The following is a 14,445-nucleotide window of genomic DNA, read 5'->3' on the forward strand; positions in this document are numbered from 1 at the left end:
CATTAACCAGTTGCTCAAAGATTTCAAAACGTCACTCTAAAGCAAATGGCAACAAAAAATTCTCATATCTGATGAACAAACTATTCCTTGAAAATGCCAAAAACTACAAACTGCAGAAACAGCTAAGAATCAAAGATGATAACTTCTCAAATTTAGCTTATGAATTTGCAAGATTGAGAGATCAGTTTTTCAGTTTATCTCGTACATTTCAAAAGATGTCAAATATTTCTTTCAACTGAGGATCAAAAATTTTTTAGTGTAATATTGGAATTAGTTTGCTAGGGGCCAGGCCATTTAATTCCATAATCATTTTTAAGAAGCAAAAAGATATGACTAATGTTTTATTTATAAATTTTTGCCATTCCCAAGTTCTGCGTGTAAAGCTTTTTCAGTTCACATTAATAAAGTTTTCATATTTATATATAAAAGACTTGAAATTTAATTTAAAAATTAAAATTAAACTTAGAAATTTGTGATGGATGAAAAAGTTTCAAAATAAAACCAAAGTTTATAAACATTTTAAAACTAAAAACAAGATGGGAAATTGTATCATTTAAGTGTATAACTATGTACATTATATAACACGTTACATAAATTTACATGATAATGTCATTTTCTATATATATATATATATATATATATATATATATATATATATATATATATGCATTTCCATGGTCTAGTGCGTTAATTTATTTTAAAATGTGCGTAAAATATCATTCTCAAATTACAATGAGTCCGCTGTATTAATGAGAATAAGTAGCAACAAGAAAGTATAAAAACGTGAGTACACACACCATGCTAACTCAACTGCACATGCATAATATTTGTCTAATTTGAAACATACATGTGAAAAAGACAAACTCACAGACGAATATTATCATTTACTCTTCAGAGCCTTTTACCTCAAGTAAACAGGCATCTGTGGACATATACAAAGCATAATGATATATAAAAATGTGATAGCGTAATTAATTAATAAACGGGGTGCAACCAATACTTCATTCTAAGCATGAACGGCACGTTTGATGAGTTACAACACAATCCATCATCAACTGACACTCCTAAGCGCTAACATCGTTCTTCGTAGCAATTTGTTCATTTTGCTTGCCATTGCACTGTCAACTTTTCTATCAATGTAGTCCAGCAAGTTTACCTGCAACTGTTTCAGGACAACATCCAGGTGTTCTTTTGTGACCGGGTCATACGGATCTAAAAATACTATGGCCTCATCCAAGAATCTGACGAATTAAAAAATATGTTCTACTGTCTATCTTCAATAGTCAAAAATAGTTGCATCTGTTAAGGGGTTATATCCAATTCACTATTTGTAAACATCTGAAACTATTGATGAATACGTAACGTATGCATACACATCAAATCACGAAACCAACATAAAGCTGACCTGTACTTCAGTTCGGGTTTTGTGTTGAGGTCTGCGCCTAACTGTTGAATGAGTGATAGGAGGACAGACTGACTAAGCAGGCTCGAGTTGCCAAACACGACAGATATCTCGACACTTTCGCAGGTGAACTCCACAAGAGCAAGATCTGTGGCCGACAGAGCCTTAATTCATGTTAATACATAATTTAGGTCAAATTAAAAAGGAAATTTTATAGAAAAAAACAGACTAGGAGACTTATAGAAAAACAAACTTTCAAAATATGATTTAATTTTCAAATTTAAAAGTTATGAATAAATTTAAACGATAATACAAAAAAGAAAAAAAAATTACAGTTTGAAAAGCATCATTGAACTTTGAAGCTTTTATACAGGCAATAATATGATTTTTGTTTGAGATGTGGTCAGAATGATGAGAGGAGTTAGACGGAGCAGGAGTGACTGATCTGAGTGCAGCATCAAATTGGTCCTTGATGGCGACTTGCTGGTACTTCAATAAACTTACCAGCTCTTCTGATAACAACGTCTTTACTTCCGTTATTAACATGTTTTGAAGTCTTCAGTTTGTGAAATTATAAAATTTAGCCAGTTACAAAATGTATGCAAAAATAAATAATAATTAAATGAATTAGAGAACGAAAACTTACTCGTTCAACTTAGAGAAAAGTTTAATTTCATCATGTGTATTTTTACCACCAACAGCTGCCACGACAGCTGTCGTAGCTTGTTGAAGGTGAGAAATTTGATTTTGTAATGATTGGATGGTGGCATTCAGCTGCGTTTGAATCTGTTGTTGCTTGGTTTCAAAATGTGTCAGTGTCTCAGAAGCTGATTTCAGTTGAATGACAGCGGGATGTTTGTGACTCTCCAACGTCTTGCGTGTCTGATTCAAGTGAGATTCTAAACTCTGTATATCTGAAGAACAATACAATTATCCAGAAAACTGTCAAGTATACATTTAAACTCCATAATAATTTATTGTTAATATAATTCAAACAGATGAGAAATAATAAGGCTCAATCATTTACTTTAAAAAATATATATACCGGCAATTAATTTAAAATAAATAGATAAAAGTAGCTTACACTGTTGAGTTCCAGCTTTGAATGATGCATTCAGTTGTTCAATAATATTTTGGCATCCTTTCTCTAATGAAGGCACAACGATGTCCTGATTTATCGACCTCAAGTTGCCTCTCAATTCACTCGAGATGCTCTGTCCTATGCTGTCTATGGTAGGCTGTTTTTGTTGTTAACAAGTTATAAAATGAACACACGAGCGTACGAGTGGAATGGTCGCCGGAAATATATATTAAAGATCATTACTCTGCTAAACGAATCATCAAAAACGAGTTTGATCAACTTTGCCCCACAATTATAAACGTGAATAATAAAGATGAAAAATAAAGTCGTAGTAAAAAAGTAATATTTCAAAAATGGAAACCATACAGCATGTTGACACACTGCATGCTTCGATGAGGCTTGTGATTGAAATACCCACCTTTGATTTGAGCATCTTTGTAAGGTTGATCTTTATATTATTGTCAATAGAAGCAAGTTTTTGTGACACATCATGAGAGATCTTTTCTTTTATTACATCCAAACTTTGCTCTACTTCTATGACAATGAAATCTCATTGTATATTTATTGTTTAAAAACGAAGTCATGTTAACTTTAACACAATTCGATAATCGAGTTAAATTAATATGGAAAAGATGTAAAAAATGATATAAAATGAACAAAAATAATGCAAGTAAAATAATTTCACAGTACTTGGCAATATTGTTTTCTTTATTTCGTTTGAAACAATTTTTTCCAGTTGTACATCGATGTTAGCTTGTAGTGTGTTGGTCGTGTGCTGAAGGTGCTCAGCCTGGGACCTTTCATATCTCATCATGAATTCTCTGAACATTTCTTCAAGCTTGCATTCTGTTGAACAATGATTAAACAATCTGAGTCTAAATCATTGATAAAAAGAAAAAAGATAGCTTAGCTGTTTCCGCAGCTTGTAGTCGCTGGCAATATGTTGCAGTCAAGCTCATAAAATCTCAAAAATATAACTAAAAATTGATTAGTTGTTGTTTCACAAACTGGTATAAATAAAGAGTTGCAAAAGTATTGAAAGGATAAATAAATAAATGATAAAAACCAGTTAAAGCCTCCTTTTGTGCATAATCATCTCTGTTGAACGCGACACACAAGGAATCAACATTCTTTGAAACATCATCCAGCTGGTGGCCGAGACTCCTGAGGGATCCGTCAAATTGGGTCGTCTGCAGTTGTAGCTGGGAACTCAGGAATTTGATCTGCTGATCCTGGCTTCTCAACTGGTCCATAATGTCGTACGTGGTTGGTCCTATCTTCAGTGGGATCTATTGAATGTAATAATGTAAATGCATTTAATTTTGGATATAATGTTAGTAACGAAACAAATATAGATACAGAACTAATTACAATGAACAAATATATATATATATATATATATATATATATATATATATATAAATATATATATATATATATATATATAGCTACAGAACTAATTAAAAAGACACTGAATTAAAAAATAAATTTAGTAAATTTTAACATAAAATTAGCATACTTCAGGCAATCTTGACTGCTGGTTAGCTAGAATCCTAGAATTTAATTTGAAATAATAATTACGCTTTCAAAAACATTCAAAAATTGCAAATATCAAAAAAGTTCTGATTTGTGATAATGGAAGCATAGAATAAATTGACAAAAAATAAAGTTTGACATTTGACCTTATTCCGTCGCTATAATCAGCGAGATGTAAAGCTTTGGATATGATTGGCAGTCCATCCAAACTCTTCCTCTCCCTAAGCAAATTAAAACCAGAATATAATTATTGATTTATTTTAAAATTCAAAGTAACATACATACAACCTTTCAGCAAGATTGGTATTGGTAGCAGCAGCAACAGGAAGTTCTTCCAGACTCTTTCCAGCCTCATCTCCAGCAACTTTGCCAGCATTCCACGATGGATGACTGGGATGGTAGGCGCTGTGATACATCGGGGAGTGCGAGGTGACCGGGGCCAGCTCAAATAGGGATGTGCTCATCATGTACTGATGATGGTGTTGGTTGGATGTTGATGAGATTGAAGATGAAGCCTGAGAAAGTTATTTTTGGTGAATAAATAAGTATTTTTTATATACACTTTCAAAAAGTTTAATACAACAAACAACAGCATATTTTATCTCCAGGCTAGTTCAATATTTTTTCATTAAGAATAATTTGCTGCAAGCTGTAGTTACATACCAAACTTATTGTTGCATCTTCTTAAGCATAAAATGATGGGTTATAAAGATTGATAAGAAGATAAAATTTAATGGAAGATTTATTAAAAATATAAAATTTAACGAGAGATTATTAAGAAAGTAAAATTTAGTAAAGTACTAAAGAACCAACAGCATGGTGAGGTAATGGCGGGATATTCATCTGGAAAAAAAAGTATTGCATTGTAAATTTACAAAATTTAATCCAAATAAGTCAATAAATAAAATAAATAAATGAAGCAAATCAATAAATAGAAACATTTGTTTATGGGGAAGATAAAATCTTAACCATGCAATTAAAGCGTGAATAAAAAGAAAATGCATAGAAAGTAACTCATAATACGAATTTTTAAAATGATGAAGTAAAAAAAATTGAAAAAAAAAAACTATTTCTAACCACATTTAAATTTGGCAAGTGATGTGCTATTTGTTGTTGCTGTTCCATGTAGAGAGAAGATGACATCTGCTGTTGTTGTTGCTGTGATTTTTGCATCAGTTTCAAATGGGGCATGAATGTCTCATCATCATCATCATCCTCATCATCCTCCACATCTCCATCATCAACATCCTCATCATCTGAGCTGCTATTAATAAAAAATATTGGCAAATAATTTGTAACTTCATTAATATATAATGCCATTAAATGTAAATTTATTACTTAGTGAATTAACGCTCGAATATAAAATAACACTATAATAAACAGCTAGCTAACATTTCAGTCTGTATAAACGAAAAAACCAACTTGGCAGAATTAATAAACAGATTGACCAGCCAACTAACCAGTCGATCAACTAACAAACCTTTTTTCTTGATTGATAGAGGAGAGTCCTTCCATGGCACCCACGCCAGCCGCTCCCTCCAAAATTTCAGTGACTTCTTGACTGGCAGAACTTGTGGCACTGCTACTATTACCATCTCCGCCGCCGTCACCACCACGATCGAAAAACCTATCACCACCATTTCCAGACGTTCTTCCACTGGTACCAGCACCACCGCTAGCACCCACTCGTGCCCTGGTACCTCCATCTGGTCGATCCCTATCTGCCCCCTCAACATCGCCTCTCTCTTCTTCTCCAACTTCATCGTCGTCGTCGTCGTCATCAACGTTGTTGTCGTTGGGTTGTCGTGGACGATGGGGATCAAAGTCCACAGAACTGGATATCGAAGATTGCCTGTTGAAGATTTTGTGCAAGTCTTCTTATGTTATTGCCACTTCTCTTCTTAATTATTAGTAGAAAATTTATTTCCTAAGCAATGAATCAACTTAATCTCAAAATGCACGCTAATCTAACAGCAATGTATGAAGATAGGCTTTATGAACAAAAGATTCGGGAGTATCACGAAGAAAAACTAATTACCAACAAAACTTTAATCCTAGATTTGGCTATTTTCGCACGATACTTGGTAAGGATATTATAGAGATAAAACTTAGTTACCAAAAAAAACAACTAACAACAACGAAGCTGATAACAAGCCTCCATTGTGTTTGACAACTTTGACAGGAGCGAGATCTTGATTGACAGTATTGGAAGCTCGATCACTGTGGGAAGATATGGTTAAGTCGTTGTATGACAACGTGGCATTAGAAGGCGTTGTTAGCAAGGAGGATGTGTTGTGGTTTTCTGTGATTCTGGAAGCACGAGGATTTTTATTTGAATGAAAAACAATTGTTTGTGTGATGATTTGCTGGATGTGAAGAGGAGAGAAGCAGAAGAAGTCACATCACATAAAAAGTATCTATGATGCTCGTGAACAAAATATCTCCAAGTTATTAGACTGTTTATTTGTTTCATAACAATAAATGCCAAATTTTAATAATTATTCATTTTCTTACATAAGAATCATCATATTCAAATTGATGTTTGTTGAAAAATATAAACTCACATTTTCTTCAAACCAATATACATTCCACACATTTCTATTCTATCCCATAAAAAGTATTTACAACATTAAAGAATGAAATGTTACTGCCTCTTAAAATATAGAACTTATCACAGACTTTACACAGTGAATGAGGAGCAGAGTAACAATTACCTAATTGCCAAAAAATTTTGAAGAGAAAGAACTTTAAATTATTCTAAAACTTCAAATTAATTTCTTCCCACCTTGGTGACAGAAATTCATCGGGTCTCAACAGGATTGGTGCTTGCGTACCAGACGACGATGACGTCATCGAAGATGTCATCGGCGATGTCAACACGTTGTTGTGTTGAGCTGCAGTAGTTACTGGTTGATGTTGTTGTAAGAACTGTTGTTTCTGGTTGAGGGGAGGAGATGGAGAGTTTGTAGGAGTAAGCAGGACACCGTTGGAGCTATCTGATAGGAGATCTTGCATGCCACCTGAGGCTTCGTTGTAATATTTATACAGTATTTATTTCTACCCTATTTATACAGTATTTATTTGTATGAATTCATTGGTGAGATGGTGAAATGGCTAAGGTGCTTGATCCCGAGTTCGAACGCAAAGACATCGCTACCTATCACATGCAATGTGTGGCATGCGTGGATTCACACGTGTGTGTGTGTGTGTGTGTTGTTGATATCTCTGAAATTTATTCAAGGGAAAATTAATAATAATAGAAATGACAAATCTCTTTAAAGAAAATGTTTCAATTTTAATGCTTTATAAAAATATTATTTGTTAAGAATTTTGTAAAGTTTGAACATTATAAAAGATAATAATTGAAAATCTTAAAAATTATTTTCAAAACATTACTCATCGGAACAAAATTAACAAACTCTCAACAACCAAACAAACAAACGAACAAATAAACAAAAACGAACTACTACGAACAAATATACAAACACAAAAACTAACTAGAACTTTTGGAGGGAAATGATTCCTTACAAGATGAAGCAGAAACAGGTAGAGATGCTCTATACTTTATAGTTATTTCTTGAAGAGCTCTGTCGTTATATAAAATGTATTTACATAAAAATTTATTTATTAAAAATATAAATTTATATGTTTATTATATAAACATATAAATTTACCAATATGCTGTACAACTGAAGTTGTACATAATTTCTCATGAAGTATAAAATCATAAAAAATTTAAAAAGAACTGTACGCTATATAAAGGCGTGTTAAATGTAAACACATATGCCAGTACAATGCCGTGGTTAGAAATTTGTGACAAAATTTATAATTAAAAAAATGAAAACAATAATTATTAAAATTGATGACGTATTGAATAATAAGAAGGAGCAATAGAATAATGAAAGAAATTAGAAGTACTTGGAGTGAACAGAGAATAGTTGGATTTCGATGAACTGTGCATCTGCTGATTGCTTACTAGCCAGTCCATTAGTTCCATCAGCATCATTCTCTTCTTCATCTTCATCGTCGTTACCTTCCATTGAATTGACCATAATACAGTCACAAGAGAATATCAATTTTTTTCTATATAGATAGATATCGAAATCAGAGTTGCTTAGTAAATAAGCATCAAAGATTGAACTCCGAAACGAAATACGAAGTAATTGCAAAGGTTTCTTACACGTCACACAGACAGTGGAAAAAAATTAATATCTAACCAGCATGTGCAGGCCATTTCTTCCTATGTACAACCACGTTCCTGTCATCTTCCTCATTATCCCCATCCAGATTCAGCAATTCGTGAACTTTCTTCTTCAACTTCTTGTTCTTTGCGTGCACGTCAATGATGTCAAAACTCAGACAGGAGTGACTCAAAAGAAACTCGCCAACAAAACTTATAGAGGCATCTGTGAGTTCAAAGTCTTTGTATATGTGCATCACGTATACTACCTGGGAGAGGATGTTATTGCAGAATGAATGAGTAACAGTTTGGAAAAATTAAAAATTAATAACAAAATAATAAAGATTTTTTTCAACAGAAAAAAGTAGAATGAAAATGAGAATTGAGTCTCATGTTTAAAGTAATTGGATCAACGATCGAAGGATACATAAATCTGTATTAAATATATTAAATTAAAAAATTTAAATTGGAGTAGCCAAAAAACAACAGATATTATCCACATTCATAATGGAGGAATGTTCATTCGTAATTAAATTGTTGAATAAAATTGTTATTTATTGAATCAGATTATAAAATCATTAAATATCATAACCTACAGTATTACAAACCACTAATTTACCTGTCTGTTGATATCAGATAACACAAGAAACATGGCGCTCTGATCAATCTTGGCTTTTAGGCACGGCTTCATGTGTCCAATAATGTTAGAATCTTCTCCACTTTTAATCCTATCTCCACTGTCCCCATTTCCGGCTACTTCCTTGTCATGAAGGCCGAGTCGACTAGTGGATGGACTGACGAACGTTATGGTTTGTAAGCAGTGCCAGGTTTGGCAGTTCCAAATTTTCATCTCACTATTCTCATCACATCCAGTCAGCACAAATTTCCATAACTGCACACTGCATTAATTTGTATGCATATAAATAAACTAATGAACAAACAAACAAACAAAAAAAATACACAAATAAATAAATACATACATATAAATAAATAAATATATATATATATATACAAATAAATGCAAATTTTATAGAACTAATTTGAAATAAATAGATAGCTGGATAATTTTGGTGATAATTTAGAATTTGTCACAATTTATGGCATATGTATTGATGAAATAAATGGGCAATTATGTATGTATGAATTATTTAAAAATGCATAATAATAAATAAATGTCCTAATATTTTTCAACAGTTTCAACTCTTCTGTATCAACATCCTTAATAACCCTGATGTCTAATAACAACAATGACAAAATTATTAATAACTATCATATTAAAAAAAAAACAACAGAAAGAATAATATAATTATTGATGTTATTAATATTATTTTATTATATGATATGAACTAACTCGGGATTCTTATTCTTGTGGTCATCGAGAAAGTAGATGAACGAGATGGGTCGTCCATCGTGTGGCATCCAATGGTGAAGGCACCTAAAAAAGAGCGCGAAAAATTATGCACTGTCATTATCTTCATCATTATCAACACCACAATCATCATTATCATCAACATAATTATCACTATCGTCATCATCAGCCTCGTAACCACCGTAATCAGAAAAATAATTGTCGATATATTCTTCAAATTTTGTTTATTTGTGCAACAGCAAACAACATTTAAAATTTTTTCAAATAAATTTTCTAGAATTTACATTTGAATTTTTTCATTATAATCAGCGCATTTCTAGTATAGAACAAATTTAGGTCATATCATATAAATAGAATATACACAACACATAGAACAAATTTAAGTCACATTTTCACTGTTATCACATTGTATTCACATTTTACAGTTATCAACATCTCCAGTGTCTCTTCACCAACGACATAATTAATACGTCATTACCGCAGTCACTCACTACCAACACTGAGATCAACAACCAAAACTAAACACTGAGTAAATGAGCAGAAACAAATAGAGAAAAAGAAAGGAAGAGAAAAAGAGGGGAGAGAGAGAGAGAAAGAGAGAGAGGAAGATTAAAACAAAAAGTCAGAATGACAAACAAATAAAGGAACACAATGAACGACAAACAAAAAAATACAGGGATATACTTTGGAATGTTGGAATCCGACATGTTGACCTGAAAAAACTTGACCATCCCATCCAAACTTGCAGTGGCAACAGCTGTGGCATCTGGAGAGAATGCTGCATCAATGATTGGCTGGAAAGGGAAGAATGATAGATGGATGGATAAATAAAATGACAAATAAATTTATTTAAAAATAAGAAAGAGCTAGCAAATGATGGATATTTAATAATGAAGAGAACAAAATGTAAACACATACACATACACAACATGGTGATAAGATGTTTCATAACATTTCTCTTAGACACCTACTACATATTAAACTCACTAACATCATACATACACCTGTTCTATATGGCAATGGTTTACAGCAAAACCATCCCAAACTTCAATATTAAAACTATTACATCTAATTTATATAGTTAAAAACTTAATGATATCATGATATTTTACAGTAGTTATGACAATATACTACAAATAAATTTGCTGGGTTATAAACAGAATAACATGCAAAAAACAAATTTATCAAAAATTCAATGTATGTATATGATTTAAACAAGTATAATACAATTCATATCATCATTAGAAATCATTGAAATTCAGAACTCTAATCACTTCATTGTCACTACATCCTACCAAACCATCAACAACATCACCATTCATCATCAAGCACAACTCAATCCTACCTTGGTGTGACTGTTAATGAGATAGTATCCACTTTTAGTTTCATCAGGATTCAGCTGTGTGTTCCCATAAATCCTGTTCAACAGATCCAGATGCCACAATTCTGCCTGCGATCATGATGATGATGATGGTGATTGTCATGATAGCGATGTCTCCACGATTATGATGATAATGATGATGATGTGGTGGTGATGATGTGGCAATGATGATGATTGATGAACAGAAACTTTTGGTAGTACCAATGCTACAAGTATTTATAACAAATGTGAAGCATGCTTCATTTGAAAAAATAAAATAAAATAGTTTCTTTTTATGCTATTAATCACCAGAGTGTCAGAGTCAGATGAAAAATATCTGACTCCGACTCTAACCCATAAAAGTTCCGACTCCGACATTCTGTTAATCGCAATGATTAATTTTATAAACAGTCCCACACACCAAAGTAACAAATGTGTGTGTGTTTGTTTGTGTGGTGTGTATTTTGAAACATCTATCATCAAAATGAACACAAAAAAATAAAATCACACACACACACGCACACACACAAATACTAACCAATTCGTTGTGAGTGAGTATGAGCATGAGCGAGTCATCCAGCAGATTATCAGCCTCATCATCATTCTGCGGTGATGATGAAGACATTTGTGATTTATCATCATCTCCAATGAACGAGCACCAAACGAGACGATGATAGACTGCAGGCTGCCATGTTGCTGGCCTCAGACAGTTTGCAAGTAGTTTCTCTCTGCCAAAATATAAATCTGATATGCAATTAGTTAGTCAGATTAGCAAAACTATTTCATTTAAAACATTCAAACCTATATTTTCAGATTTTTTCATTAAACATAATAAAATGTATGCAAAGTTTTATTAAAATAAAATGAACCAACGTTAGTTTTTCTCCTGTCCCTTCAAAAAATTCATAAACAAACAAATTTCCAATAGCATCAACAATGCCCAGAATGACACGATCAGACGTAACAAAGCTAATATCCACAACTGCTCCAGAGAAATTCTTCAAAAGAGCTCTCTGTGAGGTCTTCCTGTTTGTCACTCTCACATTACCCCCTGTTTTACCTTTCAGTAGTTAAATAGTAAGAATGAAAATATATCAAATTTAAACCCAAAGTAATAATAAAACTTCATTTTTTTTACTTAAGATTTTTAATAAAAATGCTGAAACCATAAAAAATATGCGTTGGTAACATAATGCCATAATCAGAAAAATTCTTAAATAACCAATTTAAACTACTTTATGCAAGAAAATTTTCAATAAAAAAAAAGAATCTCACAGGTTAATACATAGGCCAAATAAATTTGATTGACATGACCAACTACAAGATTTCCATGGTAATACTTTGGAACCCAATCAAAATTCACTATTGGCTTGAATTTTACCTTTGAAAGAAAATGTAAAAGTCAAAAACAATATAGAGAATATTAAATACTACCACTAAAATATTAACATTTCATAACTTGATGAATAAAATAAATTATATTTTAAAAATTGATTGGGTGTTATCAAACAGTTATTGTGAATATGTTGCAAGGACTGACCATATTACTTGCATCCAAGTTTTGGTTATTCTGACTTGCCAAACTTGGGATAATTGTGACATCCTTGCTATGTACTTCATGTAGAAAGCTGTCATCCTTCCCAGTCAACAATCTGGAATCAATTTTCAATTTTAACAACATCTTAATCTAAATTTAAGCTAGTGATAATAGTAATTTGCCCTTATCCGTGTTTTATGCTTTTCTAGTAAATAAGTTAATATAAGCCATTAGCTAATATCATATTTTATATTCTTATCTAATTAAGTCAGAACAGTCTTTATGAAAACTCATATTAATAGGAATTACAAAATAAAATGAAAATTATTAATTAAAATTAATTAATTAAAATACATCTAAATGTATATTTTGTATTATTTTCACTCAAAATATCAAGTTATATTTTCATTTCTTGCATGTTGCAACCATCTCTGCATTAGTAGCCAGAGTTTGATTTTTATTAAAAATATAAGAAATTGTAATATGTATAAAAAAGAATAAATTGAAGATCAATCAATGTCTGTCTCTGTAATTTTAAATATATCTAATTATAGGTATCAAGCAGAAATTTTTTAAATGACAAAATGAAAAAACTAACATTGTCTGGGTTTGTTCAGCAGCAGAACCCCCATTGAACCATCCATTGTTGCCGACGGAGTGCTCCCCATTAGCATTCACGTCATCCATCGTCAATAAACTGCTATCCCACTAACAACTTAACTAAAAAACTGATTTTGCAATGTGCCGAATGAACAAACTCGCGTTTGTTCGGTTCGTGTTGTTAAGTGATTGTCGGCACGACGATGTTTGTCAGCCAGTTAGCAGTTATCAAACCTCGCTATCAAATTGGTTTTGCTTTTTATATGTAAAAAAAGCAGATAACTCAAAAAAGATAATCAAATACCTCTTAAACTAAATAAGATGTGAAAATTAGAAAATCACACAACCTAAGAGAAGATTAAGGTCTGAAACTGAAGAAAAATTTTGTAAAAGCAATGAAACTAAGGGATGTACAAAGCAAAAGGTTCCAAACAGAACCTTATTTTGCCGGTTGAAAAAAAGCTTACTTTATAATTTTTATAACCATATTGAAGATTATAATAGAAGATTAGCGTGATGGCGGCACGTTTTCTCGGTGGTTTTGTAATTTGGGTGGATTCTTGTTTTTTGTTTCTGAACAAGTGAGTTCTCTTCTTTTTCTTTAACTTGTAAATATTATTATGTCTTATTCTAGAGACTTTCTCTTAAGCCTCTCTAACACTCCTTTGTCTCCGACGAGAGTAGTTCGGCGGCGAATTTTTTACTTTAATCTTAGGTCTAATAATAACAATAAAAATAATAAATCTAACTCCAACAAAAAAATAAATATAGTTAGTAACCATAATTATATTAATAATAATAATGCTAATAGCAAGTATAATAAGAATAATAATAATTTTATTAAATCCCCCTCTAATGTAATTAATACTAATGATAAGAATAATAATTCTTATTCTATTAGTTTAAATAATATAACTTGATTTAAAAGTACCCATATCCAACCTACCTCTACATTTTCACTGTTAAATATTAACATAAGATCAAAACAAACAAACAAACACACGTTTAGACGGCATTTTCCCCGAGATCGGGGGTTGCCGCTTGGCTACCTATGATGAAACCGAAATACCCCTCGACTCCATCCACATCTGTCACTCGCCTCAGTATCACGCAACCCCGCTTTCACCCTGTCCTTCTCCACCTGCTCTCTCCATCCCAATCGCGGACGACCCCTTCCTACCACTCCTTCAACCTCGAACTCCAACGCTCGCCTAATCCCGACCCTTTCATCCCTTCTCAACACATGTCCATACCACCGCAATCTCGATCTCCTTATCAATGTCACAATGTCCTCATTCAGTCCCATCATTGACATCAGCTCTGTACTACTCCTCCTATCCTTCACTTTAACCCCACACATCATCCTCACCATAGCTCTTT

The 14,445-nt window shown here is 32.3% G+C and overlaps 2 protein-coding genes across 2 annotated transcripts; both read right to left on the reverse strand.

The window, feature by feature from the left end:
* Positions 1-1,051: 1,051 nt before the first annotated feature.
* HELRODRAFT_190529 (hypothetical protein) lies at positions 1,052-7,034 on the reverse strand (the record flags this gene model as incomplete). Its single annotated transcript, XM_009014354.1, has 16 exons — positions 1,052-1,241; positions 1,406-1,566; positions 1,736-1,958; positions 2,049-2,316; positions 2,487-2,640; positions 2,902-3,017; positions 3,174-3,329; positions 3,550-3,772; positions 4,003-4,036; positions 4,166-4,240; positions 4,308-4,531; positions 4,830-4,862; positions 5,097-5,283; positions 5,500-5,871; positions 6,153-6,329; positions 6,805-7,034. 16 exons carry the CDS (start codon positions 7,032-7,034, stop codon positions 1,052-1,054), a joined length of 2,823 nt encoding a protein of 940 aa, XP_009012602.1.
* A 2,497-nt stretch (positions 7,035-9,531) lies between these two features.
* HELRODRAFT_73627 (hypothetical protein) lies at positions 9,532-12,315 on the reverse strand (the record flags this gene model as incomplete). Its single annotated transcript, XM_009014355.1, has 6 exons — positions 9,532-9,634; positions 10,253-10,362; positions 10,914-11,018; positions 11,467-11,656; positions 11,802-11,988; positions 12,204-12,315. Coding segments are annotated over 6 exons (807 nt in total), but the record flags the coding sequence as incomplete, so codon positions are not given.
* Positions 12,316-14,445: the final 2,130 nt, after the last annotated feature.

This window comes from Helobdella robusta, assembly GCF_000326865.2.
Source record: "Helobdella robusta unplaced genomic scaffold HELROscaffold_13, whole genome shotgun sequence".
Classification (NCBI taxonomy): Eukaryota; Metazoa; Annelida; class Clitellata; order Rhynchobdellida; family Glossiphoniidae; genus Helobdella; species Helobdella robusta.